Source organism: Microcaecilia unicolor, chromosome 13, assembly GCF_901765095.1.
Source record: "Microcaecilia unicolor chromosome 13, aMicUni1.1, whole genome shotgun sequence".
NCBI classification, from domain to species: Eukaryota; Metazoa; Chordata; class Amphibia; order Gymnophiona; family Siphonopidae; genus Microcaecilia; species Microcaecilia unicolor.
The window spans coordinates 73,124,138-73,145,310 of record NC_044043.1 but is presented as its reverse complement, the minus strand read 5'-3'; the positions used below and the strand labels follow the sequence as shown (position 1 = coordinate 73,145,310).

At 42.2% G+C, this 21,173-nt stretch overlaps 1 protein-coding gene across 2 annotated transcripts in view; it reads right to left on the bottom strand.

Annotated features, from left to right (window-relative positions):
• The window catches only part of PRKCZ (protein kinase C zeta), a 245,692-nt gene extending 224,786 nt beyond the window's left edge, over nt 1-20,906 (bottom strand). Inside the window, exons 1-3 of one of the 2 annotated variants that reach the window (XM_030185630.1) lie at nt 20,856-20,906; nt 18,182-18,368; nt 8,809-8,930 (exon numbers count right to left, since the gene is read on the bottom strand). In XM_030185630.1, the coding sequence (XP_030041490.1) occupies nt 8,809-8,930; nt 18,182-18,252 (193 nt within the window). In that variant the 5' untranslated portion in view covers nt 18,253-18,368; nt 20,856-20,906. The other variant, XM_030185629.1, reaches the window with a different exon arrangement.
• Nucleotides 20,907-21,173: the final 267 nt, after the last annotated feature.

The window sequence follows — 21,173 nt, the reverse complement described above, 5'->3', positions numbered from 1 at the left end:
GTTAGCTTAGCAGGGTTTAAAAAAGGTTTGGATAATTTCCTAAAAGAAAAGTCCATAAGCCATTATTTAAGACGGACTTAGGAAAATCCACTGCTTATTTCTAGGATAAGCAGAATAAAATCTATTTTACTGTTTTGGGATCTTGCCAGATACTTGGACTTGGATTGGCCACTGTTGGAAACAGGATACTGGGCTTCTTGGTCCTTCGGTTTGTCCTAGCATGCCAACACATTGGCCCATAGTCAAGAAGGAATCTGTACCACCACCAAAAGAGGGTTACTTTCCAACACTAACCTGGGCAAACTGGCCTGTTCGAAAACTGTCCTCATTCAAATTGGCAAAAAATAAAGCACAGGTTTCTGTTGTATATGAACTTTCAGACATAGTGAAGAAAGGCATTACCAGGGCCACTTTCAGAGGGGGACTGGAAACAATACACAGGCTATTTTCAAATCTATACATTAAAACATTGAGTACACATTTACTCGACTTTCTCTTTAAAAATTAGGTATGTGGTTTGCAAGTACAAAGCACCTGCAAGTTTTGCACCTAAGCAGGCTGTATGAAAATTGCCCCTAAAATAACTGCACAAATACCTAACCACCAAGTTACGTCCTACTAAGCCATATCTAGACTGACGACAGGAGCAAGAAATTAAGCAGATCACAAACCTCAACACACTGCAAAACAAAAAACTAAAGGTCTTTAAATCCTAAACTGTTAAAAAAAAAAAAACAAAAAAAAAAACTTTCAAACTACATTACCTCAGAATAACCAGTTTCCTGGATTGCCAGGAAAGTACCGACTTCATTCTCCATGTCCAGTTGTATTATCTTCAGTAAAAAGATCCTCACAAGCTCTGTTAACCATTAATGACTACCCTGAACTCACACTCAGTCAACATTGCTTTAATATCTTCTTCAACAAGTTGGTGTAAGGGAAAACTTCACTGTAGCCCAATTTGCAGTGCATTGGTCATACTATTTTTTTTTTTTTGTTACATTTGTACCCCACACTCTCCCACTCTTGGCAGGCTCAATGCGGCTTACATGGGGCAATGGAGGGTTAAGTGACTTGCCCAGAGTCACAAGGAGCTGCCTGTGCCTGAAGTGGGAATCAAACTCAGTTCCTCAGGACCAAAGTCCACCACCCTAACCACTAGGCCACTCCTCCACTGTTGCTACTATTTGAGATTCTACATGGAATGTTGCTATTCCACTAGCAACATTCCCTGTAGAAGTCGGCCCTTGCAGATCTCCAATGTGGCCGCACAGGCTTCTGCTTCTGTGAGTCTGACGTCCTGCACATACGTGCAGGACGTCAGACTCACAGAAACAGAAGCCTGCGCAGCCTTCTACATGGAATGTTGCTAGTGGAATAGCAACATTCCATGTAGAATCTCCAATAGTAGCAACATTCCATGTAGAATCTCCAATAGTAGCAACATTCCATGTAGAATCTCCAGTAGTATCTATTTTATTTTTGTTACATTTGTACCCTGCGCTTTCCCACTCATGGCAGGCTCAATGTGGCTTACATGGGGCAATGGAGGGTTAAATGACTTGCCCAGAGTCACAAGGAGCTGCCTGTGCCTGTAGTGGGAATCCAACTCAGTTCCCCAGGACCAAAGTCCACCACCCTAACCACTAGAACTCAGTCTTACTGGTCCTGGAAAACATTTTAGTCTCTGTAGGATTCAATACACTTTAAGAATCAGCAACAGGATGTTACAGAATATGAGTTTTTGAGACCACACAATCCTCTGCAGATTTTAGACACTAGCCAAACTGAATACTTAGACAACAAAAATGAAGAGAGCACTGCAAGTCTAAAGAAGCAACACGGAAAACAATGGCAATGGATTTCTATGAAAAATTCTGTCAGAAATAAACTAAAGCTGCTACTAATTCCAGGGCGATAGTCAATTTGCCTCTTACACAATCGGAGAACAATGCAACAGCACATGGGAAAGCCAAAATTCAATGAGGGTTATGACTGGGACACACGTGTCTTTATCCCTATCCACTCAAGGACCGCGTTACTTTTAAAACTTGCACATTAGTCCATAAGATCATTTACGGTGAAGCCCCAGCGTACATGTCTGATTTAATAGACCTACCACCTAGAAACGCCAAAAGATCATCCCGAACTCACCTCAACCTTCACTACCCAACTTGCAAGGGCTTGAAGTACAAGACGATACACGCGTCAACCTTTTCCTACAAGAGCACGAAATCTTGGAATACATTACCGCGCAACCTAAGAATGATTAACGAACAAGCCTCCTTCCGTAAACTACTGAAGACTCACCTGTTTGAACAAACTTACGGAAAGAGCCAAAACACATAGAGACCACACTCACTGTTCACCAATGCAATACACATCCACTTCTGATCCATCATCCCTTTATCCAGTCAATCATACATTTATTCATGGAACTATGTACACTATATGTCTAGGTGTCTAATAATGCCCTTTTTTCCCATTGTCTCCTTCTAATGTTTCTATGTTGATGTCCCATTGTTATACTCCCAATGATATTCGAATGTCTCGCACAACTCTGTTCAATGTAATCCATAACCTAGTCGTAACAAATGTATTTCTATTATTCAAGTCTTATTGTAAGCCACACTGAGCCCGCAAATAGGTGGGAAAATGTGGGATAAAAAAATCCAATAAATAAATAAAATAAATAAATTCCTGACTGTAGGGTATCCACTTTACAACGAAAATAATGTGAAACTGTAATTATATCTATTCTTTTACTGCTACTATCAATTAATGATCTAGATAAAATGTGACCACTACCCAACTTGGGGGGCTTCAGGTCCTCTTCCAGGTGACCCCAAACCTTAACCAAATCAGGTTCTTCCTTCCTAGAAGCCACTAGCAGCGGAAGACTAACGTGCTGCTGCGATTGGGATAACCATTTGGACAGGGCACAATGCAAAGGCTTCATCTGAGCTCTCAGTCAGGGATTTTTTTTTTAACTACAGAGTCACTGCCATAGACCACAAAAGCTGCAGTTAATTCCATGCTCTTGGCACTGCATGGGCACAATAGGTCTGGAGCTGCAACTGATGTCTCTTCATCCCATCCCACGTTAGACATCTTGCCGGTCACAGTACTGAACCAAGCCCCCAGATACTTGACAGTTTGGGAGAGGACCAGATTGCTCTTGGTTTAATTCGCTACCCAACTGAGGTTCTTCTCCATCACCCCTGGAGTACTCCGAGTAGCCATCTGGCACTATCTTCCAAATCAGTCAGCCATCCAATTAAGGATGGACCTCAATTCATAAGAGTAGCCATACTGGGTCAGATTAATGGTCCATCTAGCCCAGTATCCTGTTTTTCAAACAGTGGCCAAGCCAGGTCTACTACTACTACTAATATTTAGCATTTCTATAGCGCTACAAGGCATACGCAGCGCTGCACAAGTACCTGGCAGAAACCCAAATCTTCGCAACATTCCGTGCTACAAATCCCAGGGCAAGCAGTTGCTTCCCATGTCTGCCTCAATAGCAGACTATGGATTTTTCCTCCAGGAATATGTCCAAACCTTTTTTAAACCCAGACACACTACCACTGTTACCACATAGTCCGGCAAAGAGTTCCAGAGCTTAACTATTCGTTGAGTGAAAAAATATTTCTTCTTATTTGTTTTAAACATGTTTCCATGTAACTTCGAGTGTCCCCTAGGCTTTGTACTTTTGAAATGAGTAATATATATATATCTCGATTTACTTCTACTCGTTCTACACCACTCAGGATTCTATAGACCTCAATCATATCTCCCCTCATCCATCTCTTTCCCAAGCTGAAGAGCCCTAACCTCTTTAGCCTTTCCTCACACGAAAGGAATTCCAGCCCCTTTATCATTTTGGTCACTCTTCTTTGAAACTTTTCCGCTATATCTTTTTTTTGAGATACGGTGACCAAAACTGAACGCAATACTCAAGGTGTGGACGCACCATGGAGCGATACAAAGGTATTATAGTATTTTTGGTCTTATTCACCATCCCTTTCCTAATAATTCCTAGCATCCTGTTTGCTTTTTTGGCCGCCGCCACACACTGAGCAGAAGATTTCAGTGTATTCTCTACAAAGAGCCCAGATCTTTTTCTTGAGTGCTGACTCCCAAGGTGGACCCTAGCATATGATTTGGATTATTCATTCCAAAGTGCATCACCTTGCATTTGTCCACATTAAATTTCATCTGCCATTTGGATGCCCAGTCTTCCAATTTCCTATGGTCTTCCTGCAATATTTCACAGTCCACATGCATTTTAACAACCTTGAATAGTTTTATATCATCTGCAAATCTGATCACCTCACTCATCATTCTGATTTCCATATCATTTATAAATATGTTAAATAGTACCAGTCCCAGTACAGATCCATGTGGCATTCCACTGTTCACTCTCCTCCATTGACAGAAATGACCATTTAACCCTACCCTCTGTTTTCTGTCCAATAACCAATTCCTAATCCACACCAGAACCTTGCCTCCTATCCCATGACTTTTTAATTTTCTCAGGAGTCTCTCATGAGAAACTATCAAAAGCTTTCCGAAAATCTAGATACACTACATCAACCTGCTCACATTTATTCTTTCTAGTCCAGACTAACGGGATGTACCACAGCTCTATCGCACAGGGCAATAGGAAGAAAAGACCTCTTCCAAGACTGCCCCTGCCAAAGGCACCAAAACCTCTGGCCCAAATGGTCAATCTTATGTTTGACAAAAGAATGCATAAACAATTAAGATGCTGCACTAAAAAAACTCCTTCAAAGCTACCATGCTAGATTCTGCCCACAAGGCTGTCTGAGTGAACCTGGAGCACCTGCAGAACCACTTTCTAGATGAGGATATATGCCATATCTAAGGCAGCCTTAATCCAGAGTATCAGGGATGACTTCAAGGCTACCTGACCCTTACATGTCCCGGTAAGCAGCACAAAAGGATGATTCAATTTCTTGAAGTAATAAGTTTTCTCCAGATAACATGAGAGCTCTCTGCATGACCAGTTTGATATAGACTCTTTTCCATCTAACTGGTTCACATGAAAGGGAGATACCACTTTTGGGGAAAAAAAAAAAAGGAAGAAAGGAATGGTATGAAGGGAAACTGAATCAGCCAAAAAGGACAAATAGGGATCCCTTTAAGACAGCACCTGTAACTCAGAAATCCTCCTAGCTGAGCAGACAGCCATGAGAAAAAAAATAAAACATCTTTAAGGACGATCCTTCAAGGAAGCTCAACAGAGAGGCTCAAAGGAAGGACCAGCTACGGCCAATAGTACTTGTTTGAGATCCCACTAAGGCAATACAGCTCTGCAGGGAGATTGAACAAGCTTAGCCACCTGCAGCAAAATGAATCACAATTGACTGGGTTTCAATGGAAATTCTGCCAACCTTGCCCCAAACACAGCGCCAGGCCTTACTCCAGTCCCTCTTGCAAGGACAGAAGGGAGGGAATATCCACGTGAAGGCGACAAATCACAATTTGAACACCAGTGATCAAAAACCTTCCAGACCAACATACACCAATGATGCAGAGGGTCTACAGGCTCTCAACAGCACCGCAATGACCAAAGCTGAATAATCTTTTTGTCTCAAGTGATGCATTTCAGGAGCCAAGCCACAAGCCAGAAGGGATCCAGATCCTTCAAGAGTACTGGATACTGTTGAAGACAACCTGAACATCTGGGTAACAAGAATGGGGGACCTGCCAGAAGGTGAAACAGAGCCACATACCAAGTATTATAAGGCCGATCCTTTGCAAAACCCGACTGATAAGAGGCCATGGTACAAAGACTGGTGCCTGGGCCAAGGCTAAACCAGGGCATCTAGATACACTTCTTCCTTTGACTGAATGTGACAGCAGAATTCAAAGTGTTCCGAGTCACCATCAAGTTAACACACTGGAGCTTCCCACTGTTCCACCACCAAGCAGAAGGCTACTGGGCCCGGGTCCCACTCTCTCAGGTTCAGCAGCTGCATGCTGAGAAAGTCTGCTTGGATTAATGTCTACACCCACAATGTGTGCTGCTAAGATCACCAGCAGGTGCAACTCCAACTAGGCACAAAGCTCATCAATTTCCAGGGCTATTGCCACACTCATTCTTCCTCCTTGCTTGTTCACGTAACCAGTGGCATTGGATATTACACACACTCTCTCTCCTCACACCAGAGGAAAAATAAAATACATGAAGGCTAGCTAAATGGCTCTCACCTCCAGGTGGCTGCATCTCTGCAGAAAAAAACCCCAAAACACACAAAAAACAAAACAAAACAATGAGCTTCCCAACCTCCCAGGGTCATGTCAGTCATTACTAAGATCCATTACAGCAAGGGATGCTGCAGAGCCTACTTCCTGAGAGACTATAATAATGGGAGTGAGGTATGGAACTTTTGAGACTGCAGTGTCCAACACAACAAGGCTACTACTACTACTATTTAGCATTTCTATAGCGCTACAAGGCATACGCAGCGCTGCGGCCTGTTGAAGAGGCCTCATATGGGCTGTCACTAACAGAACCACCTCCAGAGTTGCCACCATTAAGCCAAGAAGTTAAAGGTAGGCTTTAGCCTCAAACCATTGGAGCTTACAACATTCAAATTGACCCAAGCTAGCCAGGAGCTTGTTCACCCACTCCTGCATGAGAAAGACCATCCTTACTCAAGTGTCAAACAGGACTCCTACATCTTCAAGAAACTGAAACAGGTACCAAATAACTCTTGGACAAGCCATCCTAGGCTCTGTAAAAAAGAGCAATCTGTATGCTGCCACATGAGCCTCTAGTTCCAAGCCCAGATAGGGATGGACTCTAATCCCCTCTTTGTGAAAGAATGCCAGAGCTACCATCATGACCTTGGAAAAAGTTCTGGGGTTGTGGCTAGGCCACGGAGGAGATCCTTGAACCGACAGTGACCACCCAGAACACAAAACTGCAGGAAGAACTTGATTCCTATATGAAAATAAGCCTCAGCCAAATTGAGAGAGGGTTTTTTTGTTTTGGGGGGGGGGGGGACGTCTCTTGCACAGAAAAGGGGAATTACCCTTCCAACAGTGGCCCAACAACATCTGTACCAGGATACCTCACAGAGTGAAGAACCATGGACAAGCACTTGGTGCTAAGGAGAGGAGGAGGAAGAAGCCCTTTCTGGTTTCCACCAGGGAAAGACTGTAGTCCAATCCCTGAGAGACTTTACCAGCTAGATGGCAACCATAGGGCCATAGGCCATAAACTGGCCCAGAGAGTCAAGTAGTCTTCTTAGTTACTGCTTTTACCAGGACATTCACTGAGGTGGAAAAATTTGTTCCAGGTCAGCCATAGGTAGAAGGATCCAGGGTTCAGCTTCAGTGGGCTCCCATTATGCAAAGACTATCTTCCTCAGAGCCTTATCTAGAAAAAAGCCCTAGAAGGACTGTGCAAACCCTCCAGCATAGGTTCCCCATCAAGGGCTTCCTCAGCCACTGCCTACTCTATTCTCAGAGGAACAGGAGATCTGCAAGAACAACCAACCTAACTCTTCCCAGCAGAAGAGAGATCAGGGACAATATTTTTCCTTTTGGGGGCGAGGGGAGGGAAAGACTGATACTCTCCAAAGGGCAGACACCCCTTTGTCCTCACCAAGCACCCAATCCTCATGCAACAAAGAAGCAGGAACTCCATCTCTCTCAAGGAATCTGGCCAACCTGGGGCATCTGGAACCCCAAACTTCAGTGACAGAGGATATCTGGGCATCCCCAGGGTGCTAAGGTGGCAAATTTCTGAGAAAATCTCATCTGCAAGTGCAACTAGAAAGCTACCAGAGCCTTCTGTAAGTGGTTTAAAAGTTCCTTAAACTACTATCCCAAAGGGAGGATTATTCTTGTGAGAGGGGCCCTATCAATGCTTCTTGCTCCCCCTGCCATGTCATACCATGCAGGAGACACATGGCCAGTACTCAAAATGGTTGCTGTTCTTGACAGCAGGAAACCTGAACAGCATCATCTGCAGTTCCTACCAGCTCAAGACCTTCCTTGCAGTCTAGGGACACCCAATCACAAGAGTCACAGATGATGGCCCTATTTGCTCTCTGTCACAAGCCCTATAACATCTCACTTCTATCCTCCCCAAAAACAGTCTGACACAACTGCTGTATGCCTCAGGGATTCCTCTCAGGCCTCTGCAGCAGCCAATAATTCTCCTAAAGGGCTTCCCCAATACCTCTCCCATGCGTGTGTGTGTTTTGTTGTTTTTAATAATTTAGGTTTTCTGCTGCCTGTATAAAGTTAATTCTAAACACCTGCTAGGAGGGGGGAGTTGGGAAGGGGGTCCTACTTGGACCTGCAGGGGCCCTGTGAGATCTCCCTGCCTCCAAGACCCACAAGGGTTGGGACCATAGGTCCTGGGCAAGGGCTTCCCCTCAGCTCCATTGGGGGAAAGGTCCACAAACAGCCAATGTAAAGGCACTGCTCAAGCTCCTTGATCTGAACCCTAGGAAGCCAGGCCAGACAGAGAAGAACCTGCTATACCAGTCATGACCACAACCATCTGCTGGAGGCACAGAATACTGGCAAGTTCCAGGGCTGCACCACTAAAAGTCAGTATTCTCTATCTCAGTTTGAAGGTTGGGCAACACATCTTGCTTGTCCGGGCAAGTCCAGCAAGATAAGGAAGTTACATTTTAATAATGTCAATGATAAAGATTAGAATCCAATAAAAATGTGTCAAAAGTAACACCGCACCTTGTTCTCTGAAGACACATATGAGAAGCAAATTAAGGAAAGGGGGCCATCAAGCACCTAATGCCATACCTTCATCATCAATCCACTTGAGTGTAATTGGTTGGATGTGCTGTAAATTACACATGTCTCTGACCTCGACGCAAAGTTCATCATAATTCACTGCTGCATTCAAATAAGTTATCAGAATGTCCCTGGAATAAAAAGAAGATATTTAGTCACAGGCGCTATGTACATTTTATTCACTGAGCATCCTATTCCATAAGTACAGATCAAGTGGCCCTATTAGTAGCTACACACACACAGCAGCCAAGCATTGTGGATTCGTTGATCTGATTAATTTTTCATTTTCACTTGTTTGTCTCTTCTCTAGTGTTTATGTCATGTAAGTGGTCCTTTGCTATCTCAATAATGATGTTATTTTCTTTTATGTTATATTATAAACCACACCCACTGATGTCCACAGAAGAGCAGTATATGAAATTTCAAATAAATCATAAACCACAGAGCACCTGTGAAAATACCTGCCAGAAGCAGAAGCTGGTTAGCCAAACCAAATGTGGACATCTATAGGCTTCTTGATAAATAAAAGACTAGGGGTTTCCTTTCTATCCTAACAGGGGCTAAAGGCTTTAGACCAGGGCTTCTCAACCCAGTCCTTGGGACCCCCAAGCCAGTCTGGTTGTCAAGATATCTGCAATGAATATGCATGAGATACTTTTGCATGAACTGCCTACATTGTATACAAATATATATCATGCATATTCACTGCGGATCTCTTGAAAACCAGACTGTCTTGAGGTTCCCCGAGGACTGGATTGAAAAACCCTGCTTTACACACTTACAAATCCACTCAACCCTCAGCGTGCTGCTGTTGCTATAATAAATATCCAATAAACAATTAACAACAGTCCTCAATAAAGTCACATTCAGGTAATCATGTTAATTTGTATCCCTTATCATAGGACACCTGTTCACACTCATCCCAACCAATCAGCATGACGTTTATACAGTGTAATAACTGTAGAGCCTTAATCCTAAAGCAAACTATCTGGAGGTTTAGGAGCTTATTATTATTATTATTAGCATTTGTATAGCGCTACCAGACGCACGCAGCGCTGAACACCTGATACAAAGAGACAGTCCCTGCTCAAAAGAGCTTACAATCTATGTAATACAGACAAACAAGACAGCTACGGGTGAGGGAAGTAATGGGTGAGAAGGGAGGAAGGGACAAGTGGAGGGCAATTGTGGCTAGGAGCTAAAAGCAGCAGTGAAAAGGTGGGTTTTCAGCATAGATTTGAAAACAGGTAGAGATGGAGCTAGACGTAAAGGTCCAGGAAGTCTATTCCAGGCATAAGGTGCCGCGAGAGAAAAGGAGCGAAGCCTGGAGTTAGCAGTGGAGGAGAAGGAGGACGACGACAAGAGAGATTTGTCAAGCGATCGGAGTTCATGGGGAGGAATGTAGGGAGAGATGAGAGTGGAGAAGTAATGGGGGGCTGCAGAGTGGATGCATTTAAAGGTCAGTACGAGAAGTTTAAACTGAATGCGGAAGCGGACAGGGAGCCAGTGAAGTGACTTGAGGAGCGGGCTAGTATGGGTATAACGATTCTGGCGGAAAACAAGTCGTGCTGCAGAATTTTGGACAGATTAGAGAGGAGAGAGATGGCTGAGCGGAAGACCAGTGAGAAGTAAATTGCAATAGTCCAAGCGAGCTCAAAAAACAGGAAATGACTGCAATTAAAAAAGGAGCATCTAGGACTACACTGCACATCGCCAATTTGTCACCATTGTCACAAAAATAAAACCACCCAAGAATAGATGGGTCACAGTTGGATTAGGCAGGATTACTACCTGTGACACAGAAGCATTCACCCTCCCAATTATTGCCCCTACCTAATTCTTGTACTGCATTAATGCATTATGATGTGGATGACAAAAACTGAAGTGGATTTGAACACAGACACACAAACTGTCTCCGATCTACATCTGAATTTTATCATCATACTAGTAAAAAAGCCCCGTTTCTGATGCAAATGAAACGGGGGCTAGCAAGGTTTTCTTCAGAGTGTGCATGTGGGAGTGTCCCTGCCCTCTGCCCTCTCTCCCTCCCCCTCCCCCCTCCGAGTCCAGTCCTTCAGTGTTTCCTGCTGTTCTGTGTTTTTGTTACTGAGAGAGTGAGGGCATCTCTCTCCCCTCCCCCCTCTGAGTCCTTCACTGTTTAGTGGGATTTCCTGCTGTGCTGTTTTCCTTCACTCATGGGGAAACCGGATCTCTCTGGCGCTTCACACTTCCGGCTGGAGGCTTCATAGAACGTTGGTGGTGCCTTTTATATATATATACACATTACTAACACATGACCCGCCCTATTTCCTGCACTACCACACTGCTCTGTACAACAATTCTTTTGTTACAAGGTACTGAAGATGCTAATAGGGACTGCTATGCCTGTTTTGCAAAAAGAAATACAGAGAACTCGAAAACGATTGGCAGATACAGCCAAAAGAATATACTCCTAATTCCACAAATTCCTGCACACATTCATGATTAGCTTCCTGTTTCGATAGGACAGATTTAAATTTCACACCACAGAAATATGCAATTAATCAGCAACTGACTCAGACAAATCTATAAATATCAAAGCAGTAGGACAAATGTTCTTTGAATTTGGCTGGTGACAGATAAAATTCAGATACTGTTTAGTATGTTTCACTGTGACTATAAAATAAAATGTTATCTTCTGAAGAACAAACATTGTGTCACATCACGAGGATGGGCAAAATGTGAGGTTGCACCAATTACTCAAGGAATTTACACAGTAAAAATTCATTTTAATTACAGTACTATTCTTCAGTCATGCAAAATTAGGTCTCAAGCAAAGCTCTGTACACATGAGGACTGAATAATTATAAAACCCTTTGACTTCTTCATGACTGCAGCGACAGCTATTGCGAACTGGAAGCCCAGCCCCAAATTATGTATTGTGACATTATTTATTGCCCTTCCTGTGGCAAGAAATCAAAGCTGTTTACTCAAAATTAAAAGAAAAGAAACACTGTTCATGATTTAGTACAGGACACACATCAAGACAAATAAAACTACCACACGCACAGCCAAAGCGGACACAAAATGAGGTGTTGATGCCCCTGTATAAGTCGTTGGTGAGGCCCCATCTGGAGTATTGTGTTCAGTTTTGGAGGCCGGATCTTGCTAAGGATGTAAAAAGAATTGAAGCGGTGCAAAGAAAAGCTACAAGAATGGTATGGGTTTGCGTTACAAGATGTATGAGGAGAGACACGATGACCTGAACATGTATACCCTGGAGGAAAGGAGAAACAGGGGTGATATGATACAGACGTTCAAACATTTGAAAGGTACAAATCCGCAAACGAACCTTTTCCGTAGATGGGAAGGCGGTAGAACTAGAGGACATGAAATGAGATTGAAGGGGGACAGACTCAAGAAAAATGTCAGGAAGTATTTTTCACGGAGAGAGTGGTGGATACTTGGACTGCCCTCCCGCGGGAGGTGGTGGAGATCAAAATGGTTACGGAATTCAAAAATGCATGGGATAAACATAAAGGAATCCTGTTCAGAAGGAATGGATCCTCAGAAGCTTAGCGGAGATTGGATGGCAGAGCCGGTGGGGGAGGCGGGACTAGTGCTGGGCAGACTTCTACGGTCTTGCCCTCAAATCAAAGGTCAGGTATACACATAAAGTAAGCACAAATGAGTTTATCTTGTTGGGCAGACTTGATGGACTGTGCAGGTCTTTCTCTGCCGTCATCTACCATGTTACTATGTTACAAAACACCATCCTTTAAAATAAAACAAATACATACACCCAAAATTCAATGAGATAAGAAATTATTTTGAAATCCGATTCAAACATATCTACACAGTGAAGTTCCATGTGCCTGCACAGATTCGAGTTCCAGGTACTACCAGGCTGGGAGAGCCAAATAGAATCCTGATTTGAGTTTTATACTTTTTTTTTCCCAACCCACTGCATGAAAGATCAAGTTAAGAATACAAGATTACTGTAATAACTATTAGCATGACACAGCCAAATGAAATACAGAAACTACAGAGGAGTAAATCTCTATTGCTATTTGAATAAGACACTCCACCACACTACAGAGAATGCCACTGCCCAGAAGAGATAAAGTAGCTCTATCCAAGTTTAACATAATATTTTAAAACACTCATGCAGCTGGCTGCCTGTTTTTGTTTTGTTTTTCTTTTCAAATTTGCACCTCACCTCTCCCCCCTCCCCTCCATACACACAGACCCACTTAACAATTGGTTGCATAAAATTGTTATGCATCTGAAGTTAACTATTTTAATTTTTGGCAGGATTTAGAGTGGAACACTGCAACAATACTGGGGTATCACTATGTCCTGGTTTCAAAGTATATCACTACATGCTACATAGAAACCGTTCTGCTCATGCAATTCCTGTCCTTTGTATTTTTTCAATGCTGTGAACAACAATGTAAACACACTATGTTTAGTGGTGATAGAAGTGCTCAGTCAATAACATATCACTCTGGTTGGTCAACTGGAATAGTAATACGTTTCACGAGCATCACTGCACTTCAGCCCTCCCTACCTCCTCCATTAAACTTGATGTTAAAATGAATGTTAGCTTCAGTGGATGGGTACTTAGCTGCGGCTGGTGTTTTTATAACTGCTCCGTTACTCCGTCGATAGCCAGAAGCTATAGTGCGTGTAGAAACGTGAAGTTAAAAACAAACTATTTTTCATCAATGATAGATCCATCATCTATTCTCACTCCAATTCTCAATACCCATGGTGTTTCGCCTATACTGGCGTCCTCAGGAGAATCGAGATTCAGCTGGACTTCCCTCCCGATATAATATTTCCATCTGTAAACAACATAGAAGTCCACTGTAATCCGCATGCCGCTGGGCACCTCTCCAACCATACAATGCATTATAGGTACTAAATTTACTTGTTCAATAAATCATCATTCTTCGGTAACAACTAACATTTAATAAACCCTGATGATGGCATACCTCCAGATGGAACATCCTCCACTTTCAAAATCCGACCAATGTGACCGCACCGGCATTGCTGCACTGTTTAAAAACTCAACTGACGTAATGACGTGGGCACTCAGCTGTTCGGTTTACGTCAACCGAATTCAATGGAGATATCGTCATGCTGTTGAAAGCGAGGCTAACAGCTGTTATTCATGTAACCACTCGATTTCGCGATTTAAGATCAGATAGATTGTGAGATGTGCTCGTCCAATGATCAACGAGAGAGAGGGTTCTTAAATTGTAGTCTATGGGATCATATGCCCATGTGGTAAATGGTACATTGGGTACACCATAAGGAAAGTCAAGCAACAAATTGCCGAACATATTAGCAATTTAAGAACCCAGAAGAGGGAGGCTCCTCTCGTTGATCATTGGACGAGCACATCTCACAATCTATCTGATCTTAAATTCGTTGTGCTTAAGCAGATGAAAGCTATACACGGTGGTAATATAGCTAGGAGATTGAAACACTACGAACAGAGAACAATATTTCAGTGGGATACGGAGGCCCCGAGGGGTTTAAATCGTGAAATCAAGTGGTTACATGAATAACAGCTGTTAGCCTCGCTTTCAACGGCATGACGATATCCCCATTGAATTCAGTTGACGTAAACCGAACAGCTGAATGCCTACGTCATTAAGTCAGTTGAGTTTTTAAACAGCGCAGCAATGCTGGCGCGGTCACATTGGTCGGACTTTGGAAGTGGAGGATTTTCCATCTGTAGGTATGCCATCATCAGGATTTATTAAATGTTAGTTGTTACCGAAGAATGATGATTTATTGAACAAGTAAATTTAGTACCTATAATGCATTGTATGGTTGGAGAGGTGCCCAGCGGCATGCGGATTACAGTGGACTTCTATGTTGTTTACAGATGGAAATATTATATCGGGAGGGAAGTCCAGCTGAATCTCGATTCTCCTGAGGACGCCAGTATAGGCGAAACACCATGGGTATTGAGAATTGGAGTGAGAATAGATAATGGATCTATCATTGATGAAAAATAGTTTGAGTTTTTAACTTCACGTTTCTACACGCACTATAGCTTCTGGCTATCGACGGAGTAACGGAGCAGTTATAAAAACACCAGCCCGCAGCTAAGTACCCATCCACTGAAGCTAACATTCATTTTAACATCAAGTTTAATGGAGGAGGTAGGGAGGGCTGAAGTGCAGTGATGCTCGTGAAACGTATTACTATTCCAGTTGACCAACCAGAGTGATATGTTATTGACTGAGCACTTCTATCACCACTAAACATAGTGTGTTTACATTGTTGTTCACAGCATTGAAAAAAAAAAAAAAAAAAAAAAGGACGGGAATTGCATGAGCAGAACGGTTTCTATGTAGCATATAGGATTTAGAGTGGGCTAAAACTTACAGATAGCAGCAATACTCAGCTGCATAGCATATATAAAAGTTACCCATATCTGTATAAGTGCTGCCATTGAATGAACAGATCTAAATAATGTTATGCTCAGTATTTTGCTTTTGAGAGGCCCGAGCAGAAGACTGAAGCATGAAGGGAAATAAATTAGCTAGTAAGAGAAAAAGCAAAACAGCCGATAGCACCAGAAGCTGTGCTGGACCAAAATTAGCCCCCCCCCCCCCCCCCCCCCCCCCCCGTTTACAAAGCCGGGCAGCATTGCCGACACAGCCCATTTAAGTGAATGGGCTGTCGGCAGTACCACACTGCCAGCCGCTAGAGTTGCTTTGTGAACAAGGGCCTATATTTGCTAAATGAGGACAACACTTATGATGCAAAATCTAATAATCAAATATCTGGGAGCAATTATAAAACAGGCCACCTAACGTGTGGCAAGTATGCAGGAAAGCTACACCACTATTTCAAAAGGGAACTTTGTACATACTTCCCCTTTAAAAATTACCCTATGGAAAGTATAGACACACATTTACACATGTTCTTTTCCAATTTTACAAACCATGCCCATATAAATTAAATAAAGCCTTATGACAATCACTACTTATGAAAAGATTTCTGAGCTGTGAGCAACAGAAAAACAGGTTTTGATAAGCAGTTTAGAAATTTTTACAAAATAATCCCATGCGAAGCAAAATAGGGAGCTTGCTGTTAGAGCATTTTGCATAGCCTTAAAGAAAAGGTTCTGGGAGCATTCCGACTGTGAGACCACTAACCCTTGATGCAGGCAATATGCCAAAACATGGTCCATGGCCGGTTAAAGGCGAATCGATTATTTACTCTATGAAAAAGTATAAAGACTGGGGGACACTCCATGAAGTTACATAGTGGCACATTTAAAACAAGAGAAAATATTTTTTTCACTCTGGAATGCTTTACTGGAGTTAAGTGATAAAAGCAATTAATGTAGCTGGGTTTAAAAATGGCTTGGACAAATTCTTGAATGAAAGGTCCTTAAGCCATTAAGCCAGACCTGGGATAAGCCACTGCTTATCCTTGGGATTAAGTAGCATGGGATCTTGTAATCTGGACTGGCCACTGTCGAATACTGGGCTAGACAGACCTTTGGTCTGACCCAGAATGGCAACTCATTTTTCAATTATTATATTACAGTGGAATCCCGATATAAAACGCACCCCACAATAACATGAATTCACATAATGCTACCTGTCCTTCTGAAAATTCCCTAAAAACCTTACTGTTAAAAGTTTTTTTATCTCAAGATACTAATTAATTTCAGTATTTCCATTGACCATAACACTGCACTAGTTGTAAAATTGTTCTCTCACTTTGTAATCTTCAAATCTCACTCACTGTAATTCAATTCTTGTAATATACATAAACTAAATAGTAACATAACATAGTGATGGCAGATAAAGACTTGAATGGTCCATCCAGCCTGCCCACCAGTCACATCCGTTATCAATTCAAGATTAAATCAACAATGAACGTAATATTATATACTTGATTATGGTCTTTCTTTAGTCTTTCTGGGACATAGACCGTAAAAGTCCACCCAGCTCTGTCCTTATGCTCCAACAACTGGAGTTGCCATCAAAGCCCACTCCAACCTATCAGAATCCATCTTGTCATTTGCGGGATACTGATCGTAAAATTGAACTGAAATTGTTTTTGAATAATGTGGGATACAAGAACCAATAAATAAATAAAATGCAATAATGTCTTGATCCCCCCCCCCCACACACACACACCTTTTTCTTTAATATACAGCTGCTTTTGCAACAGATCAGTTGTTCTATTGACCCCACTTTAACACAACAATATTTTATGGATCCCGATCATAGCATTATATCGGGATTCCACTGTATTTTATCTGTTGCCAGTTGTGAGTGAGCCTGCCCTGCCTGCTTCCACTGCATGAGAGAGGGTTTGCTAGAGCTACAAATGTTACTTGGTAATGCACATCACAACAAATAAGAAAACTGAATGAGCCTAAGTAGTTTTCATAGTAGAATTAAAAAAGAAAATGAAATTATTTACAATCCCTGTACATGTTTGCGTGTGTGTATGCTTGACATGTGTTGTGTTTGTGGAACAGGTGATGGGAGGTGGGGCACTGGCGGTGAGAAAATATTTGGGGGGGGGGGTAAGGCAGTTTGGAGACTGCAGGGGTAGTTGAGGGACTAGTTTTGGGGGTGAAGCAATTTGTAGGGTGTAAGAGGACAGTTTTTGGATATGGGGTAGTTTGAAGGATGATGGAGCAGTTGTGGGGGGTTAGTTTTTGGGGTGGGGCAGTTTACTGGGTGATGCGCAGTTGGGGTAATTTGTCTGGAATAGGACCAATTTCAGGGAATATTTTTAGCATGTGGAGTAGATGCAGGGAGTAACTTTTGGGGTGGGTCAGTATGCAGGATGGTGGGGCAGTTGTGTGGGGGGGGGAGGGGCACTTTTGGGGTTTAGAAGAGTAGAGAATTCCACAACTGTAAATTTCACTCTAAGGGGGTCTTTTATAAAGCAGTGCTAGCATTTCTAGCTCATGCTAAAAATCACCTGGTGCTAAACGCTAAGATGCCCATAGGAATATAATGGGTGTCTCAGCATTTAGCGCCAGCTGATTTGTAACGCAGAGTAAAAACACTAGCGCTACTTTGTAACGGATCCCCTACGTTTTTAAACCTACAGAAGCTAAAACTCCTTTTCTCATAGAAATGCACTGAAACTTTATTTCTCTGGAATCCCTGGTCTGACTTTAGCCCATTTTCAAACTCAATCTATTTACAGGTTTTCCCCCACATGCCAGGTTTCATTCCATTCTATTAAATTTTCAGAGTTATTTTATCCCAAGACAGGCAGACATTCTCAACTCTTTTTTGTATAATTCTTTACAACTTCTGTTGGATTGGAATAAAAACCAGATACTCAATAAAGCACTAGTACAATTTAGCATCACACCTGTAAGCAAAACTGTCCAACTTACCCCTTATAGTGAGTTTTTACTTTGATAAGGTCAGTCTCTGAATTCATTTTGAATTCCACCCTGCTGGGCATGGCAAGAGAACACTTTGCAGGTTTAAAAGTGAACCAAAGGTATCCTCCAACGATCTATGCCTGCATTCCTTTCAAGCACATTGAAGCTCTTTCCTGCTACAATGAAGCCAGCCCAACTGCGCATAGAAAAAAAAAAAGAAAGAAATATTTCACTCTTTATGAAACATGAACTTGTACACAATATCAATCAAAAATTATTATTTTAATGGCAAATGTTGATAGTACTGCTTTATAATATTTCTCAATCATTGATTAGGCTCTGAGCAAAATGTGTACGGAATGGGGTCATTTTTCAGCATCTTGACACAATGGTCCTACGTAACTTTGTAAGTCTATGTGCTTTGAAAATGAACCTCAACGTGGATTAATGGATTTTGATTTTTTATGTATGTAATCCACCCAGAACTATACATGGTACAGATTATAAATTTACATACATTTTTAACATATAACAATAATGTGAAAAACTCATCACTGCTTTTAATAGTTAACAAAAGAACAGCATTCCTTTCCTTTCATTCTTCAGGTTTGTGCTAGTGATCTGTATTTGCAAAGCTCCCATAGACTTCAAGTGGAAGGGGAGTGGGTCGCTTCTATACAGATGTCAAAGATTTCACATCTAAAGTGAGAACCTGCCTTGTTCTACTGAAATTCTGCTACTACTACTTATTTCTACATTATATGCAGGTACTTTCTCTGTCCCTGGCAGGCTCACAATCTATTTTCTTTTAACTTGGGCAATGGAGAGTTAAGGGCTTCTTTTACAAAGCCACACTATCGATTCCCGCGCAGCCAATGAGAGGAAGCCAACAGGAATTGATTGGGCTTCCTCTCAATTGGCGCATCGAGAATTGGTAGCTCGGCTTTGAAAAAGAAGCCCTAAGTGACTTGCCTAGGGTCACAAGGCTGAACGGACTTCAAAAGTCTTGGGCTTTATTCTAGACACCACACTTTCTTTTGAACTTCAAATTATGTAACTTAGATTAGATTGTGACTGAGCCCATTAGGGACAGTGCAACGTACCTGTAATAGAAATTGTAAACCGCATAGTCACCACAAGAATTACTTGTAGTATATCAAGTGTTGAAAATAAATAAGATAAAAGTTAATCATTAAGTTCAAACAAGTTTTGGGTTTTTTTTTCAAACTTCATCAGCTTTGTAATATCCATCTTTTTGATTAAAAGCATTTTCATTTTGGTCCAGGCTTTTATTTTACGCCATTTGGATTATTACATTAGTTTTTATTCATCTCCTACAGTTAGGTTAGGTTCTAAGCTTCAACCACCAGAAAAATTTTTTTAATCTAAAGACATTTGATACAGCCGATCCAGCTCTGATAAGCCTTCACTAGCTCCCTTTTTTTTAATTACCCTGCATAGTATTTGTTTAATGGTTCTACCCATGAATATTTTCTTGATTTGTTTTCGTTTCCCTCTAACCTCAGACTTTCGCTTTCTCCGTCATTTTCTGGAATTTGTTACATTTAAAAAAAAATTCTAAAGAGCTCAATTTAAGAGGCTGTCCAATTGTGGTTATCTTTACTCCTAAATCTAAGACGTTCCACCTCTTATTATTCACGTCATAAAAATAAAAAGACATGTATGTATTCATTCTGTTTTAATCGTCTCATAATAGTATTTATCTGCTTTGAATCATTTACATTGGAAGTTGGCGGAATACAAAAGTTATATTACAAGGAGTTGCAGTGGAAATCGAATCCGGTTCCCCAGAATCTCAGCTTACCACTACTATAAATCACTTCTATAGCGCTGCCAGTCGTACGCAGCGCTTTACAATTGAACATGAAGAAGACGAGCTTACAATCTAAATCAGCTTACTGTTAACCATCTACTCCTCCCTCCCTTAAAACAACATAATATTCTCTGGTTAATCTGTCCCACAAACTTCTATTTTGTACTAGTATCCCCCCCCCCCCCCCCCCCCCCCCCCAAAAAAAAGAAAGTTAACACCGATTTTGTTAATTTCTAAATACAAAGGGCAAAAGGTAAAGGACGGTTAGCTCTGGATTATCCAGGCTACTCTTAAAAAAACTTTAAACATTCTCCGATACTCACTTTTCATTACATCTTGATTTTTTTAAAACAAAGTTCAAAGCCAGACCCACGCTACCGTCACTAAACTTTAAACTTAACACTGTATACATGCTTCAGTCTCACACCCAGAAACTACCAAGCGAGGTTGTACAGTATATAAAAAAGGTTCCGCATACTTGGGAAACCTTTGCAGATTAACGAGCAAAGCGACTCCTACCTGCAACATTCCCTTCGAAATACCAGGGGGAGAAATAGTCTCACTTCTCGCAGCAGAGTTCCCAAAGAGTTTACGACGAAAGACTGTTTCCAAGCACAACAATCACTAATCCACTTGTTTCTTCTTCCCCAGGACCTGCCCCGGGTTTCAGAAATACCAAGGAACACGTACTCGACTGCCCTCACTCACACTCTCACAAGACAAGCACAGCACTTGTTGTCTTGTTGTCCTGTTGTCCCTCCCTCTGTCTCTCCCCCGTGTGCAGCACGTCCAACCCCTTTCCCTCAATCTCAAACTACCCTACACACTCCATCCATCCCCCACCCCTACCTTCAAAGTCACACCTGAGATCGCCCACCACCCACCAGTCCCGCCGATTTCCTCCTCCGACGCCCCGCCCCTTCTGACACAACCCCTCTCTCTCCCTCGTCGGCTGCGTTCGGCGCCCCGCCGGGACAGGAAGTTGCGTCAGAGGAGGAGGCGGAGCGCTGGCGAAGGACGTCCTCCTGACCTGGGCTTATAGTGAACAAGAACGATGCTCCCAATAGACAAGTTAGAAGGTGGGAGGCAGCAGGAGTGAGAAGTGTGAGAGTAAGATTGAGGGAGCGAGAGGTTGGATTGGGTTCTGGTTCTGCTCCCTTTTTTTGA